At 41.4% G+C, this 25,754-nt stretch overlaps 1 protein-coding gene across 2 annotated transcripts in view; it reads right to left on the bottom strand.

The window, feature by feature from the left end:
• The window catches only part of csmd2 (CUB and Sushi multiple domains 2), a 217,994-nt gene that overhangs the window by 44,941 nt on the left and 147,299 nt on the right, over positions 1-25,754 (bottom strand). For both annotated transcript variants that reach the window (XM_053863846.1, XM_053863847.1), the window contains 14 exons: positions 23,069-23,271; positions 22,802-22,993; positions 20,291-20,429; positions 20,020-20,207; positions 16,007-16,201; positions 15,148-15,264; positions 11,977-12,090; positions 8,510-8,605; positions 6,294-6,497; positions 5,283-5,407; positions 2,892-2,988; positions 1,583-1,687; positions 1,301-1,419; positions 1,130-1,199 (listed from right to left, as the gene is read on the bottom strand). In XM_053863846.1, coding sequence (XP_053719821.1) covers positions 1,130-1,199; positions 1,301-1,419; positions 1,583-1,687; positions 2,892-2,988; positions 5,283-5,407; positions 6,294-6,497; positions 8,510-8,605; positions 11,977-12,090; positions 15,148-15,264; positions 16,007-16,201; positions 20,020-20,207; positions 20,291-20,429; positions 22,802-22,993; positions 23,069-23,271 — 1,964 coding nt within the window. The remainder of the gene's footprint in view (positions 1-1,129; positions 1,200-1,300; positions 1,420-1,582; positions 1,688-2,891; positions 2,989-5,282; positions 5,408-6,293; positions 6,498-8,509; positions 8,606-11,976; positions 12,091-15,147; positions 15,265-16,006; positions 16,202-20,019; positions 20,208-20,290; positions 20,430-22,801; positions 22,994-23,068; positions 23,272-25,754) is intronic.

Below are 25,754 nucleotides of genomic sequence, written 5' to 3'. Positions count from 1 at the left end.
TGAATCCTCACTACCTAGATGTAGCCAATCACAGTGAACTAATTACAAAGGAGTAGTTGGCACTAATAATTGACAAGCCATTAGTCAAAAGTGCTGCCACAGGCAAGAGAGCCAGCCACAGAGGGATCCAAATTCAGTCACTTTGCTGAGCAGCAAGGGTGCGAGAAAGACAGAACTCTTTCAGAGTGGGATGAAAAAAAAGCTGTGATAAGCAAAAGTGGAATAGCAAGTTCACAGTCCTCCTTCGTGAGGCCTGAGATGGTGGTTGAACTTGTGGCAAGCGGCATTCGCTTTGATCGGGGAGACAAAGAAGGTTACGTTGCTGTAACAAGAGTTTGAAGCAACAGTCACTGACCAGCCTCATCTGAACTTTGAACAAAGTATAACAGCAAAATGAGGCAGATAAATACACAGACATATAGACAGACAGACAGACAGGCAGACAGACATATAGATAGATAGATAGAAAGATAGATAGATAGATAGATAGATAGATAGATAGATAGAGAGATAGATAGATAGATAGATAGATAGATAGATAGATAGATAGATAGATAGATAGATAGATAGATAGATAGATAGATAGATAGATAGATAGATAGATAGATAGATAGAGATAAATACACAGATAGATAGATAGATAGATAGATAGATAGATAGATAGATAGATAGATAGATAGATAGATAGATAGATAGATAGATAGATAGATAGATAGATAGATAGATAGAGATAAATACACAGATAGATAGATAGACAGACAGACAGACAGACAGACAGACAGACAGATAGATATCTAGACAGATAGATAGACACAGATAAATACACAGATAGATAGATAGATAGATAGACATACAGACAGACAGACAGACAGACAGACAGACAGACAGACAGACAGACAGACAGTTAGATAGATAGATAGATAAATAGATAGATAGACACAGATAAATACACAGATAGATAGATAGATAGATAGATAGATAGATGATGGACAGACAGACAGACAGACAGACAGACAGACAGACAGACAGATAGATAGACAGATAGACACAGACAGACAGACAGATAAAAAGATAGATAGATAGATAGACACAGACAGACAGACAGATAAAAAGATAGATAGCCTCTTACCTATGCAAAGAGGAGGAGGGTAATTCCATCGTCGAACAGTACCAGGCATGCAAGTGATATGCGAGTTTCCCTGCAGGCCAAAAAAAACACATGAATAAATAATGGTACATGATTGTTTCGTTTCAAGAAGAAATGGCAAAACACTTCTGCGAATCTACTTTTTTTTTTTACCTGGAGAGTATATCCAGGTTCGCACTGGAATGAGACTACATTGTTCATCTGCAGACGATCTCCAACTTTGATCCCATTCATAGGCACAATGGGTTCCGGACAGCTCGTGAGAGAAACAGCTGCAGGGGTGAAAAACAAAGAATTAAGAAATGGACAAATAAGAATCATATTGGTTTTGAAGTGCGGGAAACCAGGAAAGCAATACCATGTTGTCCATGCCAGCTAAAATATAATGTTGGGGCTCATGCCCAGTCAGAATGCTGACAGACACGATGAACTTACTTTTGTATTCCAGCCGAAACCCGGCAGCCGAGACGCTGATGTCTGAGAAAAAGTGGAGGTAGAGCTGGTTGGAGGTGCTGTTGAGAAGAGCGGGAACTGTGGTGCCTAAGGGGAGAAGATGAATAATGGAGTTTAGCATCGTTATCTCCGGCAAAGGCCGGCCATAACTAACTGAGTCAGTCGCTTGCAAAATGCAAAAACGCTTGTGCCATTTCTATCTGGCACATTGTACATTGGTGAGCGTCCATGTGTGCAGACAAAGGGAAGCGAAAATGGTTGTGTTGCTTAGGATACATTTTAAGAAGATGGATTTAATTCCTAAGTTAAACTTTTTCATATCGTTCAGGCTACTGCTTTTTATTTAAAGCCAGAGGAGGGCAACGACCCACCAGCAGAACCAAGATGTGCTCGTAGAAACAAGAGCTCAATAAAAACACCTCCATGTGGCCACGAATGCATCACTGTTCAAAGTTGAATATACATAGTCCGTGAGGGTCCACGATTGAGGCCCATGCTCATAGCTCAGCATCATGTGGTCTGTAGCCTTGTACAGTACAATATTATCCAACTGCAGCTGGGTATCCTGGTTTCCAGGTTATAGGTTATATAGGTTTGCGCAAGGGCTGAACGCTATTTTTAACCGGTATAATCTCAAATCTTGAAACTCGATTAAACAGTCTAGGATTCCAAACCCCCCACGCCCTCACGGCATGTGGTGACGCAAATGTCTAGGCTGCAGTTCGACCCTACTCAATTGGTAAGTGTTAATATGTACAGGTAGATAGGTAGCTGCTGTATCTTGGGTACCTCCTGAGTGATGTACTCTGGGCTAGTACACCTGAGGAAGACCCTGGATACTCTGTGGAGACTTTGTCTTGGTGCACAAGGGAATGTCTCAAAAGCTGGGGACAGGAAAGTCTCAGCCTCTTTGCTTCGGTTGATACCCCAACAACCACAAACGGTCCACAAACACCTCCAGCAAGACTGGTTTGATGTGTCAGCAATGGTCATGGGTGGCCTATTCTTTCGCTGGAGGTGCCCTGACTGACATGAGTTGCTGTGATGAAATCCTCACACCCATTGTGAGTCCGGTGCAGTGGACCCTGAGCTCATTCTGAAGCATGGCAGATGAGGCTACTGACTCGTCCCCTGTGGAGACTATTTGTTGTCTTATCAGAAGCATGCCCACACTTTAAAGGCAGTCAAATGGGCACTTAACCCCTCCATGGGTCACTCATTGTGGTTTCAATTGATGGCACTGGGATGAATCGAGTTTTCCATGATCAAAGCAAATAAACAGAAATATTACCAGAGAAGCTCCCCAGCATGGTGTCGGTGTTATCTCCACCATCAAACACCTCCAGCGAGTCCCAGTTTTGCTCCGTGACGAAGCTAATGACTTGAATCTGGAAGTGAGAAAATCAATTATTTAGTGAATTGGAATGCACATATTCTTGAAAAAAACGGACACATTCACATGCGTGTCAATGAAAGGACCAGCCGAAAATGTCCTTTCCTGTAATCTCGCTTGGGATCTACTGACTGGTATCATATCACCAGACTCTCTCCTCTGATGGGTATAGATCAGATACAAGACAATTAAATCGAGTCAGAGTCTCAGATTTATCCAGAGGAGATGAGACAGATCGCAGATTGATCTTTCATTAGCGTAGCACCTCAGTCCATTCCCTGAGAAAGAATGTCACTCTGATCTAAGGAGTAATGGGCAGAAAAGGAAGCGCTATAGTGAGAAAGACAGATTAATACAGTGGGCTTGGGAGAGGTAATCCTGCCAAAGTGGTGCATGGAAAAGAGCACAGATTGCATCGAGAGGAATATTTGCGTTTAGCTATGTCGCAAGTTTCCACCAGCAGCCCTGTTTCCTAGTTTCACTTTGACTCTGAAGTATTTAACGTGTGCAGCAAGCTAAACGGGCCTGGGGGCCATCTCATCTGTTGGACCTGCAAGGACATCCAGCGAAGGTGAGGGAACTAATGGCTGCGGGACGGCTCTGAGGTCATTAACGGCTGAAGCTGGAGTCTCTCAACAAACCCACAAGAAAAGAAAGACACAAAAAAAGAGGTACATTAGCAAGGACCTTGCTCAAACTCCTGCTGGAATGTCATCACAAACACGCCAAAGAATAGAAGTATGCAAATGAGGTGGGAAAAGGTTTGAATAGTGAACCATTTCGGTAGACAAAACAAAAGGCACTTACGAGGGGATTGAAATGACCTTCTTTGTTATTCAATGGATCCCGCTTTATTACATATGGTACATTTAAACCAGCTGGATCATTGAACACAAATTGGATGATAAAATTCTCACATAATTTCAACTTACACTGTTAAGTTGATGCCGTTTTCGCAATGCGAGATGCAACCGAATCTCATACATCAATAAATATTTTGTGTTAATACCAAGCATTAATGCGGGTTATCATACCTGTTTTTGAATCATGCAAATATTTTTCTCGGTAACCAACCCAATGGAAACTATGTTTAAAACACATGATACAACAGAGGGACAACAATCTTGCTGTCACCAAAAGCCTGAAGAGACCTCGGGAGTAGACCACTGGCCATTAGAAATATATGTATGTTTTCATATAATAACCATGTTATTATGTTTGATTTTGTGTTTCCTTCCTTGTTACTCAATTGGTTATTATGTTGTAATATGAGTGTATTCAAGGAATATCATTTTTTTTAGTAGGGTATTCTAAAGTTGAGAATAGTCCTCCGGGTCCAACCTCACACCCATTGCATGATACTGTATGTTGACGTTGGGAAAGTGGACTTTTGTGGATGTCAGTAGCGTTTTACAACCCCTTATGTGACTGTCCTCCGTAATGAGATCTATATAGCGATTGACATGTTGCTATGTGTAGAACAAAAGGCACATAATCCTATGCCTTACCTAAACCCAAATTACTTTTATGTAAGGGAGAACACATGCTTCAATTGAAAGCCAACATGCAATGCTGAGGGCTGCCTTCGGTGTCAGCATGGGATACAAAAGTTTACTTCCCCATCGTCAATATACTGCATTACGCCATGGGATGAGGATGTGTTTTTGGGTCACATAGAAACCTTGGAGTAAGTTGCAGTTGCAAAGAGGTTGGTGACCCCGTTCCAGTCTATGCATATTTGTCATAAAAGGTATTTGGGTCTCAGGTGAAACACCTATAAAAGCTGACCATGCTAACATAACGTGAATATCTCAGACATGTTTACTGGTGATTTAGATTTAAAATGTCACTGCTGGTGTCCTTACTCCTGAGGGCCTACCATATTTTACTTGGTCGCAGAAGAAAAATCACATTTTCTGAATCTCATTTTCATCAGGCATCTAGGGTTCGGGTGTCTTCAAAGTCCACTATTGTGATCATTCGGCTGATTAGTCAGCTGCAGCCCGGGATATTTCAAACGTGAATTGCATAAATCAAATAAATGTAAGACAATAACGGCTTGGTGGAAGTCTGCAAACTCTTGAGTGCCTTTCTGGCGCAATGCTTCAAAAAGACAACTGTTAAAAATGTCAAAAAACAATCAATAAAATGCTGAAGATGGCAAAAATATGGGGGTGGTGAATGGAAAGTAGACATTGGCGCATAAATCTGATGAAAAGAAGGAAGCATACCTTAGTGTGAAAATCCAGAATTCATATTTAAACAAAATAAATCTGTAAATAGACAAACCTGAATCCCCGATCCCTCAGGAACGGTGATCTTCCAGACACAGTTTAGGCTGTTCAGGTAGGGCTCAGGAAACCCAGGCGATAAAATGGTTCCAGTACGATGGGTCAAATTACCACCACATGGAACTGACGTGAAAAAGGATTACAGTTAAATTCCAACGGAGCATGACTTTAAATTGTGGGCTGGCTACCATGAGAAAATGAGCACATTTAAATCCATGTCATATTCACTCAACTTCATCATTTATACTCGCAGATACACGCAAAAAATTGACACCACTGCCGATCGCAGCTGCCTCATTCTTAGCTCAGAAAACTTATTGGGATGCCAATGTGGCTGCTGCTTTCAAACACGGTGGTACAAAATTTGAGAAGGAAACATCTGGACTAAGCAATGCTGGTTCAGGTCAGTCCAACATAGGAAATAAAAATCTCCATTTGAATTATTGGCCGCCACCTATTTATGCTCATGTCGTCTCTCAGGAGCACAACAACTAGCATCCCTGTTTTGCAAGCTCACACTTGCCGAGCTTGCAATTGCCCGTATCGTGATTGCCATCTCACTTCTTCAGCCACCCACCTTCACTCCTGCACGCGCTGCTCGACTGTCTTTCAGGTATTTTCTCTTGAAATCGCATCTGTTCACAGGCAAAGAGCATCTGCAACAGCTGCTCTCGATGCATTTGAGTATGTGTATATGCCAATATCTCCATGAATGTGTGTGTGACTGGAGGTATTTGTGACCCTCGGTTCTGCCTGCCACCTGCGTGCCGGATGGCTGAATCATAATGTGTCGCTTGAGGTAATGGCTGGCAGCCTACATCTGCGTCACATTAACACGATTTTTTACACTCAAAGCTCGAGTGTGGGACGGCATTGGCGAGAGGACGGAGAAACAACAAGTGATCCAGGCAAATATCTTTAAAATGAAAAACACAACAGAGAGGCTGCCCTCTTCATCGGAAGTGTCGGTAGATGTGACTTCATTTTTATGCTAATATTCAACTCTTACCAATGCAACTGGGGATGGAGCTGTTCCATTGTGCTAAAGCATTGGGAACTGTCAAGCACTCAATTGCAGCTGATCCCTCAAGCACATATCCTGGGCTGCACTCGAACCGTATCACTGCACCGACAGCAAAGTTGTTTCCCATGCGTCGGCCATTTCGGGGCTCAGGCACAGAGCTGCACTGGGTTGCACTGGTTTGGGGAACAGCTGAAAAAAAGAAAAAGTTAAGACCACAGAAAATAAACATTTGTTCTGGTCCATTGGCAGATAATGCAATTGCCTGTTAAAATTCCCTTATTTCCGTATTTAAATAAATTCAACGGTTGTCTTCTTCTCTGTGAACCTCGCACCTCCACTTCATCTCCACTCCACTTGTCTAAAATATCTGGCCTCCCTAACTTTGTCTGTCTGTGTCTCACTGATGAATATATAAATAAAAACCCAAGAATCTTCAACTCCCTTTCAACTTCTTTTTGAGTCAGATCTCTGGTCGGAAACAAATATTATGGCAGGTCAAGGTTGATTTATTAACTTAAGAGACCAATATTTCCAGGTGTGTTTGTAAACTATTATGGCTACTACTATTTGAATTAAAATATCCAGCTGCACTGGATGAGTATGTGAAACCTCTCATTTTCAAAAATGGAAAACATTCCCACACTGTTTATTCAATGAACTTGATCATCAACACATTGATGTTTTTACTTGGTTATATATTGATAGACTTCAGGATTGTTTGAATGACAGCTTGATATTGAATTTATTTTCATCATATCTACCTGAAGAGAGGAGCAAATGTGGGAGGTTGAGCTCACAAATAGATTACACCATGTGTTAAAGGGCTCTCACAGTGGTGCACTGTAGGAGTGACAGATTAACTCAAGGTGTGTGCAGGATTACATCCAGGTCCCACTCTCAGGCCCATCTTGTTTGCTACGGTAATGGACAGATTGACACATGAGGTTAAGGAGGAGTCTCCGTGGACCATGATGTTTGCTGACAATACAGTGATTTTCAGAGAGAGTGGCCTCGACCAGAAGATGGAGAGACAAGGAATGAAGCTCAGTAGTATAGAGAAGACAGAATTTGTATGAATGAGAGGGAGGTGAAATAGGGAATAGCGGGTAATAGTGATGGGTAGATGAGGCTTCATGAAACAGAGTCCTGATTTTCAGAGGCCAACAGATGGCACTGTCTGTTGTAAAATGTTTGGACTTCAACAAGTGAATTCAGTGAATCCATTTCTAAACTGGGAGCACCATCTAATATGAAAATTAGGACACAGTTTCATCAACGCTACAAAAGTGTTTCATGATACCTCATCTACCCATCACTAGGGAGTACAATATAGGAGGCAAAGCAGTGAGTACTGGTCATGAAAAGAAATGACTTAAGGTATGTGGGAACTGTTGCAGAGAGTAATGGAGACAGACTAAAAGGCGAGTCAAGAAGAGTTCTGGCAGGTGGGAACAGGAAAGCAGCAGAGTTGAAGATGATCACGTTTTTTACTGGAAGTGACAAAGAAGGACGTGATAAGAGTATCCATCCTGTCCAAAGAATACGATTAATATTCTTGGACTTAAACCTGCACCCCCTGTTTATTTTGACCAGTCTGTTTTCTTGTCTGAATTATTTCACAATGTGGGGTTAAATAGCTCAACTGCTGTTGAAATAAGATCTGTTAGTATAGATCAGTATAACATTCATGAGGCCCCAGGATCTTTTTAAAGAGCAACCAGGGTCGTTCTGAGCCAAAATTAGGGAGGCTAGCTTCAGATGGTTTGGACCCATGGGCAGTCTTATATTGGACCACAAATGTTGAAGATGGAGGGACCGGGTAAAGAAGAAAAGGTAGACAACCAAAGGGACAAGGTTACTTTAGTTGAATGTCCCATAATAAGGACAAACAGTCGGTCTTGTTTTTCAAAAGCACTATGGGGCAGATTTACCCTGCAACTGTTTTACTTCTTCTTTCTTTCATTCCCTTTGAATCTTTTTTCATCTTTCATGCTCGCCTTCTAGACCCCTTTAAAAGCTCTTTTCTGGAATCTCTCTAATGTATTTTGGTTCAGCTCCTGTTGTTTTTAATGCAATTCATGGAAACCCATCAGACTTGGATACTCATATTTAATGCATGCGCACAAAGGCCGCAAAAATCAGAGAAGTTCCTTAAAGATCGCTGTGGGGTTCACTTGTGTGGCTGCATATCACAAACTTACCCTGGTAGACCAGGTGGAATCCCCTGGAGCTGGATTTGCCTTTGGATGTGAAGCGAATAAGAATTTGGTTGGAGGTCGCAAGAGGCAACGACTCGCCTGAGATGAGGAGAAGACACAAAAAAGGAATTTCAAGTGAAAGGATAAATCAGCAAAGGTTCTGAATCAATACTCCATGGAACAGATCTAAAAAACGGTTTTGTATCAAAAAGACCACTCTTGTTACGTTGTCCTCAGTAGCTCTTCATGGGACAGGGTTACCAGAATGATAAATAACAAAGCTCCACTATATAGATGTTGTCCTGCTAATCTTTGTTGAGCTGCTCTGAACATCATACAGAGAGTAAGCATCTCATTTCTTGCTCTGTCTTACACTCAGTGGGTTGCCGACTGGCTCGCCACAGTGGATCTCATTACTTTGAATCTGTTTTCTGTCACACTGCAGTGGGATGAAGACAAGACTCACACCAGAGGTGACAACAGTCTCTGTGAGTGTGGTACTGTATTTCAGAGGAGTAAATTTAGCACTTTTTTTCTCCCCACATTCCTCTGGCAAAAGTGTTACTAGAAGGTAACTTAAATAGCAATTGAAATGTTTTACATTTTCAAAAACCATGCACTGAATTGGTCAGTTTAGTAGCTGAACAAAGAGACCAAGCAAACAAAGAAGGATTTTCAATAGAATTGTTTCAAGAAAAAACATGGCCAATGGAAGGAAATAATTGAATTACTGTGTAGGTTACTATCCAAACTGACAGAGAAACACAGGTGAAAACCTTTTTTTTTAAGGCAGGGGTCTGCAACCTTTACCCTTTTAAACCACTGGCTCGCCTACTTAAATAAATCCTGCACAGCAAAACCTTCAATAACGCCCAGGAACTCATAAGAACCTTAGGTGGGGCAGTGCTACTAGGAGACAATCTGAGGTCCAATCCATCTGGGACACATGAATGATACCCAGCCGGGAGAACCAATGAGGAGAATGGCTGACTGCTTTGTACACTTTAATGGTCCTTTTTTACAGTCTAGGGATCATGTGCGCCGCTGAAGCACTGGGGAGAACACTGGAGCGGCTCTAGTTTAATGAAGACGCCATCGCCACTCTCTGCAGGGCCCAGAAGAGCCTGGGCATCAAGGGGGCAGAGGGAAGAAGGTAGTAACTGTAGCAGAAGAGGATAAGGAGTGGATAACTGTGCATAATATTTATGAAAACAAGGCTTCTAAACAAACTTGGAAACACAGGGGCCAAGCCAGTGAGTGAAAGGTTCCACATGGTTACAATGGATGAGGCAGGTACTTTCAACACAGTATCATTTAACATACAATATTCCGAAGTATCCCTGCTTTTGAAAGTAGCCATGGCAACTCTTAGGTTGCCAGGTCAACTCTGTCTGTGCTGGGAGAACTCAACGGACACCCAAATGTGTCAGCAGGCACCTTATAAGGTACTCAGCGCTCAGAATTGATCCTGCAAGCCATGGAGAACAACCTACTCGTGACCTTGGAGGGAAATCAATGACAAAAATCAGAGGCTGGAGTTGCTCAGCACAAGTGAGCTGATGACAGTATGAATGGGCCAAAGCCTGCTGGAAATGAAGCACAGCGAATAATGAAACTCGATAGTCAAACCACTTCTAATTGGCTAATTTGATATCACTTCTGAAATTAGCATTTAAATAACCATTGTAATCGTCCACGCGCTTTTTCAATGATGGTTCAATTTCATTCAGGAATACGACTCCGTCCTTTGCAAAATCACTGCTTTTTGTATGAGAACGAAAAATAAGAAAAGCTTCAATGATGTGCATTGTGTTGCATGAAAACACACAACCTCGCACTTCCTTCCTGAGAAGAAAGTCCATTGTTCCCAAACTATTTGCGTCATCTTTATAATAACCCTGTGTCCTTTAAGTGTACGTGCGGTCCTCATGACCAATGCAGGTGTACACCCTTGGCTGAGTGAGGTCGTCGACGGACAGCCTTTCTTGTCGTGCCAGTACGTGTCAGCCTGACTCGGCCATTCCTGGCTAAAACACCCTCTATGAACCTTCTGCCAAGAGCCCACAGTTAATATGGCGACTTGTTTATTGAGCTGTAAACTGGATTTTCTGGGGCTGACCTGGACACGGACCAAAGCAATCATTTGGATTTTGTCAGGCCACATGCTGGCAGAGACAGAGAGCTGCTGTAAACACACACCTTTCGACTCACCCTTTGTCCAAGGGTGGGAGCCTCAACTGTTGCTCATGTTTTATTACTTTTGAAATGTATGGCACAAAATGCCTATTATTTGAGTGACACTGCTCCATAAAAAGCATCACATTGAAAGAAAAATCATCTCTGCTTGGTGTGCGATTTTGGATCGCCAAGTTAAGAAGATCCTGAGCACTGATCAAGGAGAGGATTTGTACACAGAATTTATTCAGATATTTTACTATTCCATTGACTGCCACTGATCAGATACACAGCAGTGTCCTAAAAAAAACATATGCATCCTCAGTTACAGCATGTTGAAAATTGAAGACCACTTTTATACCTTACATCCAGTCCTCAAAGTTCATAAACGCCAACGTCAGTTCCATTTATTTGCTTAAAAAAAACGCATTTATTTTCCCTGGAAGCCGAAGGGTAACTTATGTTATTCTACTGTCATGAGTCCTGCTGCCATGAATCAAGCTGTCGAGGAAGTTAAATCCGGTTTAAAAGTATAGTGACTCATATCAACTTTTTAAACCAAGGAAGTATGTTCTTAAAACGATTGCAGTGCAAAGAGGGGAAGGAGATACAAGGTCAAGTTGCAAAGCTCCCAAGCTGGATAACTGAAATATAACGTTTGCAAGGCTTCCTCTTTTATTCCAAGGAAGGATTCCATGAAGAAAGTTTGGGAAAGAAGAACCATCAGGCAAAAGGAAACACCTCTGTCCAGACCCGGAGCATGAGAGTCCACCTTCACAGGCAGCTCTGTTTCCCCGCCAAGAATAATGCTACCTCTCTCTGCCCTGACACTGTTCAAACTTCGTGGGCCACCAAGTTTAATCCATGCTCCTCACTAAGCTCACGATACCTCCATCGTGACTGCATATGAGCGAAATAAGACCAAGTGCTCAGATGTGGCAGCTGCCTGCAAGACGACCTTCCATCCAGTGGCAAGAGGATATAGAGGATACGTGGGGCTGTCAACCACATGCCTGCTGATGGACACATGAGTGAATGGAGGGAGCCAAAGAGCAGGAAGGAGGAGAGGCTGAGATGGGGAGCTTTTGGCCCCGACTGGGGAAGAAAGGCAAGATAGATCTAACAGTCGCAGTTCCAACATATTAGCTGTAGAGGGTAAGAGGCACCACTGCATGCACAATTTGACCTGCCTGTACTCACCATTGAAATCCTGCAACTAAATGACTAAAATGGAATCAATGTGACGTGAAGCATGTTTGTGACTCATAAGTAGCCGAGCGTGTTTGTGCATTTACCTGTATGTGCCCCGGAAAGAGAGCTTAAGACCCGAGAATGTTGTGTCGCGCCATCATAAATCTCCACAATATCATTCAGCGCCGTCTGGAAGAAGGCAAACTGGCTGAAGACGACTGGAAAAGAAAGAAAAATCAATCAGTCATTTTCCTGGTAACATTTCAGTCAGTGTATCTGAGATGAAGAAAAAAATAAATAAATTAAAAAAAACAAAAAAAACAAATATATATATATATATATATATCTGTCATGTTATTTTAAAAGGAATCATCACATGACCTGTTATGAAAACACCCTCAAATGATTTTATACAGAAAAGAGCGGTGGTTTCTGGATTTGACAGTTTGTCTGGGGATGAAAGGTGTTCACAATGACAGCCAATCTGTCGTAGTTTGTGCAGATGAAGCATCCAAAAAAAATGCTGCTTACATCTTATCCAGGTACAGTTGATTGACTATATGGAGTCCTGTCACTTTCAATATGTTTTGCTATTTATGGAAATGTATTTTTAAAAGACGAAGGGTAGAGATTAAGTCGAAAAAAAAAAGAAAAAACGGAATTGATGAGCAGAAACGGAATTGGCAGCTTGGTCACGTCGCAGTTTCTTTGATAGTTTCTAAGGCAACCTGCGACAGCACAAACTCTTGTATAAGCTCCAATTATGCGCTTTATATGATCCTGTACGCAGATTTATAAAACGCTCGCAGTGTGTGGCCTTTTGAAAACAAGGCTTGACATCACAGAAGGAAACAAAGAACGGAAAATAATTGGGCTTTTGAACCAGATGTTAACCACAATAAAGCTGTGACCTTTAACAATGAAGGAGGGCTAAAATGTAAATCCCATTGTTGCACATTGCAATTGTTGCTGTTTTGATTTTCCCCAAGCCATATTTTCTAATCCAAAAAGGTGTGTGACAGAGTGTGAAGTCATCAGAGACAAGTCTTTGGGAGTCTCTTTGAAGATCATGATTAAATTCTACCATGAATGCTTCGATGCCAATAGAAAATAAATCACAGCAGGAGAATTGTTTGCCGCATCTCAAGCATTTTCCTCTGAAAAATAATGCATTTTTCCTCTTTTCCTATTTTCAGTATCAACTTGTGATAAAGGGATATGTTAGGAGTTTGGTCCCGCCTCTGCTCTATTGCTTTACGCATTTGAATGAAAAGTTGCTGTATATATAAAAGTTAGTCCTGTTAAACCTTGTTAAACATTTCTTGTCACAAAGTGGATTCATTTAGATCAATCACAATAAATATCATTCATTTTTTAAATGTGTTTTCGTCAAGTTTTGTACAATAAAAGGAATATCAAGTCTTTTTCTAAACACATTTTGTAGTTAATGTAAAGAAAAACAACGTTCAAAACAAGTGTTCTTCCACTTTGGTGTCACATCTTTCACTAGTAGACACTTCTGATGTACAATAATTTCCTTGTAACTAGAGATTGGCTCATCTATACACATGGGCACTGGTCTGTCTGCACCACGTTGGAGCATGAAGCTCGAAAGAGATTTTGAAAGTAATTTAATTGGTGTCTACATATAATAAAATATAGTAAAATGAATAATACATTATGACCTCAGACTCTTCAAAAGTTCAACTTTTAAAGTGCAAATTTGCTATCTGGGCACGCCACAAGGAATTCCGACATGCCTGTTCTGGGGGCACCAAGTGAGCAAAGACGGAAGGACAAGGATGGAGAGGACGAAACTTGTGGATTTGTCAGTGAGTTGCTGAAAGTTGAAACTGTTTATTTGTGGAACTACATCTCAATACTGTGCTCCAAAAAAATAGGAGGCTTTGTTTCTTTGGCGTATTGTCTGCCGGAGGCTGTGCCGCAACGCAGATGCAACAGTCAAATTCAATGAGTCATTCGGAGCAACAAATGAATTAAATGTGTTAAATAGTATCTTATCATGGCAAGGGATTAATATTGTTTTTATTTATGTATTTGTGCATTTATTTTATCAACAGTCAAAACATTGTTTTACAATTTTGACTCATTCATGATCATACTATATTTTGTTTACTTCTCAACACTATTTGGTTTTATTTATTTTTAGTAACTAGATATGAGGGTAAATAATGTCAATGAAAAGATACAGAAAAGTGTTATACCTCCAGTCAATATTCAACACATTTGTTTAATAATTGCTTTAAACTTTGTGAACAAATACAATGCAACTACATACAAACAGAATCACAATTAAAAAAGCTTCTGTTATGGTTTGTGCTTTTACTTTGTCACTTCCTGTCTTCCGGTTCCTTGTTTTCTTGTTTGCTCTCTCACCCCCTCCAGCTTCATGGCAGCGCAGCTGGTTCTCATTCGACTAGTTGTCTCTGCAGAGATTTATACACCTGTAGAACCAGCATGTGCTGCCAGATGATCGTCTTTTGTTCTTATGGTACGTTCTCCCTCGATTAGTCCGTTCACTTGTGACCCTGTTTATCTCTCTGTTTTGCTCTGCGTTCATCTCCTTGTTCTGTCACCTTTGTCTCTCTTCTCACTCTATCTAGCTCTCCTATCGCTTGCTCCCTGTCATTAGCTCCCTGTTAGCTTCCTCAAGTGTTTGTGTTACTGGCTACTTTAGTTCAGCCTGTGTGCTAGTTATTTCCTCAGAGTGTTTGTTTTCACCTCTACCAAGCATCTTTAGTTTTATATTAGCTTCATGAAAGTCATATCCGAGTTTTTCTTTGTTGTCCCCGTTTTCAGGCTTGTATTTCTTACACCTGCTTTCTGTTTCAGGTTTATCCCCTCCGTTCGTGTTTGTTTTCCGTGCTCCGCTTCTGGTGTCGTCGCCCTCAGTTCACCTTACTGTTCGTGTATTATCAGTGTTATTTGTATTAAACTCGGTTAACTGTTAACCTCGCTTGTCCGAGCCTTCCATGAGTTCAAAATCATCTGCACTCGGGTCCACCTTAGCTGAGCAGTTATGACAGCTTCATCGCGAAGGACTCCTAATTTTCTTTGGTGCAATCGTGCAATAAACATGAATGGTCAAGATAAAAAAATAAATAAATTAAAATGGAACAAATATATATATATGTGTAATGGGAGTATGTACATAGTGCAGCACTTTGTGATGGATTAAAGTATATCCTGTATTTGAGGGTTAAATGTGGAATAGTTTTAAAGGTACCCTCAAGGCCAATACTTTGTTTGCTTACCATAATCCTTCGGAACCACCACAGAGTAGAGACATGTTCTCGTGGAACTGTAGTTTCCAGGGTAACCAGGAGACAAGACGACTCCCTCTAAGCCCGAATACTGCCCACCACATGGAGCTTGAGAGAGAACACAGAGTGAGAGATTAGACACCAGGAGACAACCGACAGGAGGATGAGGCAAAGCAAGAAGGAAGGTCTGAAGCCAATACTGGTAGATCCCTTCTGATGTTCCATACGCTCTTTTCCATCACTCCTAAATTACTTTTCTTGTCTGATTGGGCTCCGTCTGAAAGATGTCCCCGGCGTGCAGCAGAGTGAAATTGCGATGCTTTCCATGTGTCCCTCTAGGTTAGAGCTGGTGAGCTGAGGCTAGAATCTCCAGCGAAAGGCACAGCTAGTCTTGCTAACTCTGCGTCACCTCTCTTGGTGCAAAGACGCAATTGATAATAATGTGCAACGTTATTGCGACTCGTACCTGACAGAACAAAGGAACCGCAGAGCAGGTATTTGTTCTGAAGTATGTTAAAGTATTATCTGGCCAGCGTTCGCTACTCAGCCTGCATATTAATCCCATATTTAATTAAACAATATCTTGCATAAAGATGTCTCGCCGAGAGTGATGCTTTCTTCTACTAAATGAAATCATGTAAATAAATACTGGTGTGATGTTTGATGTTGTGGATTAAATAAAAAGCCACACCCTCTCATCTGTTTACATCACGAGCAAAATTCAACACAGGCGCTCACGAGAGACCGTGCAGCGACGCCACATCCTCATGCATGCATGTTTACACATGACATTTCTCTCTGATCCACTGATGTGGTTTGTTTTCCACTGTCTCCAGATGTCGGTGTTTACCAATGCAGATGGGTTTGGGTTTGTTCCAGCTCGGCTTTCCGTCTCCCCCCATGATGCAAGTGAGGGTTGGGTCTCCCTCCAGAGTGTAGCCGCTGTCGCACTGGTAGGTGACAGTGGAGCCCAGCTTGAGGTCTGTCCCCACCCGTGTACCGTTGCGTACCGAACCAGGCTCGAAGCAAGATTCCCTGGGGTTCTCTGCGGGGGAGAGATAACACATGGGGACATTTACTAGATGGGAAGTGAGATATATTTATTAGCCTGAACATAGTCGAATAAGGTTTGAAGTACCTAAACTTTTACTTGTTTTTTAGATCAAATTTGAACATTGATAAAGGTGAATAGCTTAATACAAGACAAAAATCAATATTGCTGATATCACTTCCTGAGTGTATGGCAACACTGTAGAACACCAAAGAACATCAACCGTGGATTCTGTATTCAGTGGAAGATGAGAACTAAAAAAGCACAGAGACAGTGCATACCTTCACTTAGTAGCTCATTTCCCAGTGTCTTAACTACTACTGTACGCCACCCAATACATTCTGAGTCCTAAAGTGTTGAATAAAAACCATAATCTCTAACTCATTTTGCAGCCAACCTTGACACAGACATCCCTTTTCTGAATTCCGTGTTGACGCTCCGAGGGGTTGGTGTTGAGGATCATAAATTTGCAATGTGGTTTCAGTTTTTCTCCTGCTTTTTTTCATGAATGACACTTGCTTACCCCTTCAAGATATACCACAACAGCAGAAATGTGATTGAAATGAAGCCTAATACGTGAACATTCAATGTAGGTGGCTAACTTCTGTGTCGCTCAGGGACACAAAAGTCCACTTCATAATTATCTGTTGCCTTAGGGGTGAGAATGTCTTGACTCACCACTAGGTTGCTTGGTCAGTGACCTTCCCAGTATGACAAAGCTCATCCCTACTTTCGTATTCTGTCTAGAGTATTGAACAATTACCTGTAAAAATGACAGTATTATATACAAGTTCCTCCCTACTTTTGTATTCTGACCAGTTTAATGCCCTGTTTAAACATGAACATCAATTTGAAACATTTGTTAAGCATGCTATACGGCAGTACAAGTAACATTAAATAAGCCTGTAGACAAGCATTACTCCTATCTTCAACTGTTTAAATTATTATTACTAGTTAATACTTGTCGTGATTTGTCTTAGGCAACATAGACACATGAACCTTCACAATTTATCTCTTTCCCAAAAGTTTGACAAGTTGTATCTTTAAAAGTTTAAAACCTTCTTGCGTTTGCATCTCAAACTTCACTGTCACTGTTTTGTTGTTAGTTTCTATTCCAACTCTTGTCATTCAGAATTGACTGATGCTCCTGGAGAGCCCTTGATAGGGCCCCTCATCTGTAGCTGCTGAGGTGTCTATACACAAGTGTGACGACACAGTGAGCTGATTGAGAGTGGCATTGTCCTGGCTCAAGGTCTGCTGACTGCACCTAAATGTTTCATGCTGTGTTGTCGTCTGAAGAAGACAATTCACACACACACACGAGCACCTCCCAACGCTCGCACGCTCTTGCACACACACACACAAAGACACCGCAGCCATCGTGTATCAATCAAACCTCACGACGCCTTCAGAAAAATGCCTTGCTCAATCTACCGTTACATTGTTCTTCAGTTAAAAGATTGCACTTGTGAGGAGGAAGCCTGTCAGTTTGGCACAGTTCACACCCTTACCACCAGAATAAACATGTGGAGGATGTCAAACACAATTTGCAAACCTGCTCACTCTCACCAAACAGCTTACTTTCATATTTGATGTGCCGTTGCAGGCGACATGAAAGGCTTCACCTCCCACCAGAACCAAACTGGCAACAAATTGAATTAATTTCTGAACTATTTATCGACATATCCTCCTTTTGTCTTGATTTTTATGGCGTTGAATATGTCTTACGATGTGTCTATATTGAGTCAGAAGCAAGGCTGCCAATAATGACATTTTTGGCAGAAAAGGAAGAGTGGAAAACCACCAACTCAAATCTGAAGATAAAAAAAATATTAATAATCATGATAAAAAAAAGAAATAATTCCACAACAAAACAAAGTGATATCACAATTATAGGCAAATACAATAATGTTTAAATCCATTTATAAGATTCACTGATCAACATATAGGCCACTTTAGGGGAACATTATCACAAAACAAAGCAAAATTTAGCTATTGAAAGTAACAAATGAGGATCACTCGAGGTAACATTATTCACATGCATATCAACTAGTGATGGGTCGATGAGGCTTCATGAAACAGTGGCCTGATTTTCAGAAGGCGCCAGGTGGCACTGTCTGCTGTAAAATGTTCGGAATTGAACTCAAGAGCGCCATCTAGCAGCCGCTGAAAATTAGCACACTGAATCATCAACTCTGCAATACTGTTTCACGATACCTCATCTACCCATCACTAAAATTATCCCTCCGAGTCTTTTCAATTAAATGTTCCACTTTAAAATCACAATAGGTTTAGAATGTTTAGTGCAACATAAAGTTTTGGGAGGAAGTAAATTCACTCATTTAATTGGCATATTATGATGTCACCAGGTGGTGCCCACAGTGAACTACGTAACTTTTGATGGTTATCTGATCCAATAGAGACAATGTTACTCATGTCTCAAACAACAATGATGAAGGCTGGGCATCATTGCTTTTGGTCTTTATTTACGTCTTTATAAACCTTGATATAAACAAGCCACCAGAATGAAGTAACAGGTGTCTGCCATCTGGCTGTGTCAAGTATTAGCTACAGCAGGCTTCATATTTGCTGCATGGAGAGTTTAAATATAGCAATGGTGCCTGTCGGCAAGTCGCAAAATCGACTTGACTAACTTTAAGTATAAACTGCTTTCTAGTGTTTCAAGCCAAAAACAATTTGAATTGCATTCTTTAAACACATGACTCTAAGAGCAATTGTTGTCAAAGTGTGGTTGCACAAATAAGGAGATAAGAGGGTGCCCCTATGTGGCTGCAATCCTAATTCTATTCTGTTTTTATTCATTCATGGCAGGTTTCAGATTGGACTAATCTCAAACAAACTCGCCCAGCACTCACCCTATGTGATGTTTCGTAACTCAATTATTTTTGTGGTGTCCAAGCCAGAGGACTGTGTGTGGGCCAGCTTTTTAAGTTGCTCCTTTTGCTCACCGAATGCAACGAAAAATTCCCCAGCATGAAGTTTGTTTCATGTTGGCCTGACAAACAGGCTTTGATTTAGGAATTATTTAGTTACGGTTCATTACAGTGAGGAATTGGGAGTTGGGGGGGAAAGTGAAGGGATTTTATTTTTTGACAAAACCACATACTGGGCCCATCTGTTCAGCCAGACTGGTAATAATATCGCCCACTGTATCACAGGCGACAATAGAAGTGATTGGGGTCAAGATGAGGGTACAATATTTGTCAGATTTAGAGATCAAACAGCCGACCTCAGAACAGCTTGGAGATTAGCTACGCCAAAAGTGTGATGTGATGTTTGTCTTGTCTTGTCTTGTCTTGTCTTCTTCTGCCGCTTATCTGGGGTCGGGTCGTGGAGGCAGCATTCGGAGCAAGGAAGCCCAAACTTCCCGGTCCGCACAAACCTCCTCCAGCTCTTCCCGGGGATCCCGAGGTGTTCCCAGGCCAGACCGGAGACATAATCTCTCCAGCGAGTCCTGGGTCTTTCCCGGGGTCTCCTCCCGGTAGGACATGCCCAGAACACCTCCCCAGGGAGGCGTCCAGGGGGCATCCGGATACATCCGATACAGCGACCGCATCACTGCTGCCGCTGCACCAACCCGTCTATCAATCTCACGCTCCCCTTTTCCCTCACTCAAGAACAAGACCCCGAGATACTTAAACTCCACCACTTGGGGCAAGAACTCTCCACCGACCCGGAGAGAGCAAACCACCTTATTCCGGTCTGCTTTGTTTGTAAAACCCACAAAGTTAGAACATATATAATCAAGTACAAATCCCTTAGAATCATTTCATGTACAAGTGAAGACCCACCTGTGTATTGGAGGACGAAGCCGTTGCTGCTGAGCGAAGCATCACTCCGAAAAGCCAGGAATAGAGTGTTGGAGCTGCTCTCGATGTGATCTGGAACATCCGTCCCATAGAAACTACCCAACAACGGACTCAGGGAGTCCGGTCCGTCGTAGATGTGTAAAAAGTCGTAACTGGGTTCCAAACTGAACCTTCATTTCAAACAAACCAAAAAACAGAGTTAATAATGATGTATAAAAAATAGGGAAAGAAAATAAATTATGCTTTATCTTACTGGTTAAAGCTGAGAGCGATGACATAGTCCTGTGTGACAGTAACACGCCAGTCACACTCCCTTCCATGGGGGTAAGGCTCTGGATAGTCTGGTGACAGGATGAGTCCACTTGGCCCGGTCAAGTTCCCACCACATGGAGCTAATTTAGAAAAAAAACAAAACCAATAATTTATTTTAATGCATCAATAAGAATAAAAACGATTCCAACATCTCAGAAAAAAACAAACACAAATAAAAAATAATAATGTTCATAACACTGAAAACTTTAACTCGTCTTGCATCTGTGTTTAAGCACGTAGCTAAATATACCAACTTGCGACTCATTTTCTGAGCTCAGTAGGTGGCGCTCTCAGTTCAGAAAGTTTCATTGAAATATTATTTAAGCCACAGACTATGGAGCAGAGACTGCTATCTATTGGACACTGAAAATTTGGACGCTGTTCCATGATGCTTCATTAGCCCATGACTAGAACCTACCAATACTCACTCATCATGAACGCTGAAGTGCAGATATAGTTTGTATACCAAAATACCCTTCATCGGAAAACTGTTTAAAAAATGAAATCGCATTTTAATGTATGCACTGTTACAGCTGAAATGTAATTGGTTTTGAGACTGTTATTTTATTGTTTCATCTTCCAAAGGACATCCAATTCAGACGAGTGCTGGGTGGAAACTGAGGGTAACAGACCCTATCGACTAAAGCAGTACCTCCCAGCCCAGCGAGTTACGCTCAAGGAGTGAGGAAAATATGTTAACCATAGCAACAGTGGCAAACACCACGGGGAAAGATTGGTCAAGATATTGCAACAAATTATTTGTTCATGAATATAATGTATTCAAACCGCGTTTTCCGATAACATCACACAGCGTATCCTCGTCTCTTGGGAACTGCAGGTAAGGCCGTAGGCTGGAGCACACGCTGGTGTTGTATCAGTCAAAGCGAGTCTTTTAAGGTGGTGTCAAAATTGTTTTCCACAGTTTTTGAAAAAAAAAAAAAAAAAGAATAAAAAAACATTTTTTTCCCCAAGACCTTGACTTGATGTAGCTAGCAACTGTAAGCTCCAGCTTGCATCATCCATTCCTACACTGCCAATTTTGACATCATTACAACTGAGGTTTTCACACAGCCTTCACTCCATCTGGCTCAGTGGTTTGCTTCCCACAGCTGTACAGTTCACTTCCCAGTTTAAAAGACTGATGGCCTTCCCATCCTATTTCAGAGTGTACCTTTGCACTAAAGATATGATGATTTTCACATACAATTTCAGACTTTTCAAGGTCTCAAAAAATATTTGCAATACTTCCAAGTCCTGCACAAGCACAGAACATACTATACAATGGAGAAAACTCTGTCATGTACCTGCTTCACCACTTGGAATGTAACTCAGAATTCTAGGCACTTTTTTGTTTGGCTTTCAACTGAAGTCTGCTGGACAGAGTGAAGTAATAGCTTCTGATGGGTAGATGAGGCATCATGAAACAGTGTCCGAATTTTCAGTGGCCACTGGATGGCGCTCTTGCTATATATATATATATATATATATATATATATATATATATATATATATATATATATATATATATATATATATATATATATATATAACTAAAACAAGTCAAAGTGATGTTATGACCACCTTAAATGCACCATAAATGCAATAGTGTTATCATGCGACATATAGATGCATGATAACTCTAACATAGGAGTGGTACAATGAACCATCGTGCCATCCATATCGGACCAAGTTTTTCACTGAAGGCGAAGCCTGAACACATGCCTGACCTACAGTGAAAAACTAAACAACCAAATTTAATCCCATTGTTTACTTCTCTATTTACTTCTGCACAGAGGTTTTGAATCAGAGTAAAGAGAGTAAAAGACGGACCAAGTCCATTAACCAGCTCTACATTGACTTCTAGCAACATTTGAGTGGAAGCCAAATGAGCCTTAAGGAGTCCGCGAGCAGCGCACGTGCACATCTTTCACAGAAGTCAAGCGCTTACACATCTGCAGACATTTGCATTTGGAGAGTAGGCGTAAAGTACTACATGTTTAGTTCACAGGATTAAATATTGCTACAATAATTTATACACCTTGCGCAGCTGGGATCAAAGATAAATCCCAGCAGGAGAAAAACAACCAAATTATTATGCCCTCGCTTGCTGCTTTGAAATGACCACGATTCGTCTAAAAAGTTTCCACTGACTCACTTTGGACTTTGGACAATTAATCACAAGTAATCGAGGTGGGTTCTAACTACTTTGTCTGACTAGCCATGACTCAGCATTAATTATCTTTCCTTTCGTTTTTCAGACTCCCTCAGTTTCTTAACCTTTTCGTGAGCGTCTTGTCTTGCACACTTCTTTTTCTTTTGGATGCAGGGACACAAAGAATTTCACCAAGCGTTTGTACTGCGTATAACTGTGTGTGTGACAAATAAGCCTCTTGAATCTTGAATTTTGAATCTAAGAAACTCCAATACCAGGAAGCACAGCGGCTGTTGGTACCTGAGCATGTGGGAGGGTCCGGCTGCCAGAAGTAGCGGCCTTTTATCTCTGTGCAGGTGATTATGTTGGCGCCCTGCAGGATGTAACCTGGATCACACTGGAACATCACATGGTCGCCTGGCTCCCGGCTGTCACCGCTGCGGGTCCCGTTTGTGGGCATGCCGGGGTCATTACACGAGGTCGCAGTAGAGACTGTTGAAGAAGGTGTAAATAGAGAGTCAGGGTAGCTCAAACTAAACACACATTTGATTCTTTCAAATGAGTTACCAGAGAACTGAAGAGCAAAGCCCTGCTTGCTGGTGAAAAAGTCGGTGGTGAACTGAAGGCTGATGGTGTTGAAAGTGCTGTGAGCGTCAGGCGGCAGCACTGAACCGCTCAGCTCCCGGAGCAGGACTCCTCCATCCTGAGGACCATCCCATATACGGAGCACATCATGGACCTCCTCGGTGTGGAAGACCAGGAAATGCAGACTGGAAAGACGAAATGCAAGACAAATTCCAACCTTGCTCCTGAATAAATATTTCAGTTTAAAACAAACCACAAGAGTAGATGGTTTGACTGTTGAAATTTTGACCACTGAAATTAGTGCTCTCAAAGGACAATGTTGTGTCATGAATACGTCCACCTCATCCCCACACCTGAGGCCTCAAAGAGCTGACCTCACCATCAAACCATAGAAGGAGTGTGGCTGACAGCCTTGACATTTAGACCGATGGCGTCTTGAACATTTCCAGGACCGTGAGCCTGCCTTATATCTCCCATCATCACCTCAAGACCGCCTTAAATAGCACCGCAATATTGCTACTGATTCCTTGACACTGGCCACGTAGACTAAGGTGTTTATTTGCACTTTGATCTAAGCCAGACTAAGGCAATAATTCTGTTTTCTTTCACATTACCATTAAGACAAAAAAAGCAGTATTGACACTCGAACACAGTATCCTGATACTAAAATATGGAGAACATGCTGGTGTTGTATCAGTCAAAGTGACTCTTATAAGGTGCTGTCAAAATTGTTTTTCACAGTTTTTCACCAAAAATAAAAATTCCCCTAGACCTTGACTTGATGTAGCTAGCAACTGTAAGCTACAGCTTGCATCATCCGCTACAGTTCCTACACTGCCAATTTTGACATCATTACAACTGAGGTTTTCACACAGCCTTCACTACATCTGGCTCAGTGGTTTGCTTCCCAAAGCTGTACAGTTCACTTCCCAGTTTAAAAGACTGATGGCCTTCCCATGCTATTTCAGAGTGTACCTTTGCACTAAAGATATGACGATTTTCACATACAGTTTCAGACTTTTCAAGGTCTCTAAAAACCATTTAAAACCCCCATATTTGCAATACGTCCATGTCCTGCACAAGCACAGAACGTACCTCCTTCACCACTTGGAATGTAACTCGGAATTCTAGGAACTTTTTTTTTTCAGCTAAAGTCTGCTGGACAGAGTGAAGTAATAGCTACTGATGGGTAGATGAGGCATCATGAAACAATGTTGCAGGGTTGATGAAACAGTGTCCGATTTTTTCAGTGGCCACTGGATGGCGCTCTTGCTATATATAAGTGATGTGAGGTTTTATCCAAACATTTTACAGCAGACAGTGCCATCTGGTGACCTCTGAAAATCAGGATACTGTTTCATGAAACCTCCTCAAACCTTAATTACTGTGTCATAAAACCTCATCGACCCATCACGAATGATAGCCAATACAACTTTCAACAAATCTTGTGCTGATATAATTTCCTTTTTTTCATTTTGTGAATGTCTTGATAAAATATCCTCAGTATTGATACTATGGTGTACTCATATGTCCACGCTCGATGTGTTACATTATTAGTTGTGACGGGTCAATGAGGTTTCATGACACAGTAGTGAAGGATTCATGATACAGTGTCCAGATTTTCAGAGGCCACCAGATGGCACTGTCTGCTCTCAAATGTTTAGGCTTGAACAAGGAGCTGAATTAAATCTCTGATAATTTCTAATCCAAGAGCTCCATCTACTCACCTCTGAAAATGTATCAAATTTCATCAAACCTGCAAAACTGTTTCATGATACCTCATCTAATCCATCCAAGTCATTAGGCTATAATAATAATAATAATAATAATAATAATAATAATAATAATAATAATAATAATAATAATAATACATGAATATATTCATAAAAAATGCTCCTGAAGCTTTGAAAACATGAATATGTTTGGGTGGTGTATGCTGTATTCATTTGCTGGTGAGAACATTGTCTCTACAAAAGTTTCGAGTTCGAAATTGTGTTACCGCGACAACCCGAGAAACTGAAGTCAACAAGGTTCACAGATGTGGTAAATGCAGAGCTGAAGGGGACAGGTGGGTCAAGATGTGCATGATAAAAAAAGTTGGAGAAGGACAACTTCAAGTGGCAACCCGGATAGAAAAATGTCAAAAGACAAGATGACATTTATGATCCCCTAAAGAAACCAAAAGAAAAGAAATTGGTTCAGCTGCACTTGAGGGTTGTCAGAGAAATCAAAGCCAGAGTATAAATAAATGAAAAAAGGCAGTCCTTTGTGTCAGTGTTTTGGAATGGAGGAGAACAGCTTATGGAGAAGAGAACCAAACAGCAATTCAAAATGAAACCAACGGAGCGCATACGAAATCCTCACTCATTGTTTCTCAGTCCCTGTCACGTCGCGGTGTCTGCCACACCATTTAATACGTTCGGTCCAGACAACAGAAAGATGATGCTGTCAAAATGTATTTGCTTCACATTAGCTGGTGAAAGCTGTCAGCGGGATTGTGGTCCACTGAATGTGTGACATTTTCTCAAGATGTGTGTGATATTTACGGCAGCAGTACTTCAGGAAACGTCCCTGATATTCATGCATGTATGATGCGGCAGAATATAGTGCCATACAGTCACTATGAGAAAGGAATACTAGGCCGTCTTGTAATGTAAACAGTGTAACA

The sequence above is a fragment of the Synchiropus splendidus genome, chromosome 4 (genome assembly GCF_027744825.2).
Source record: "Synchiropus splendidus isolate RoL2022-P1 chromosome 4, RoL_Sspl_1.0, whole genome shotgun sequence".
Classification (NCBI taxonomy): domain Eukaryota; kingdom Metazoa; phylum Chordata; class Actinopteri; order Syngnathiformes; family Callionymidae; genus Synchiropus; species Synchiropus splendidus.
The sequence above is the reverse complement of the archived record's forward strand: the minus strand, read 5'-3'. Positions and strand labels throughout refer to the sequence as shown.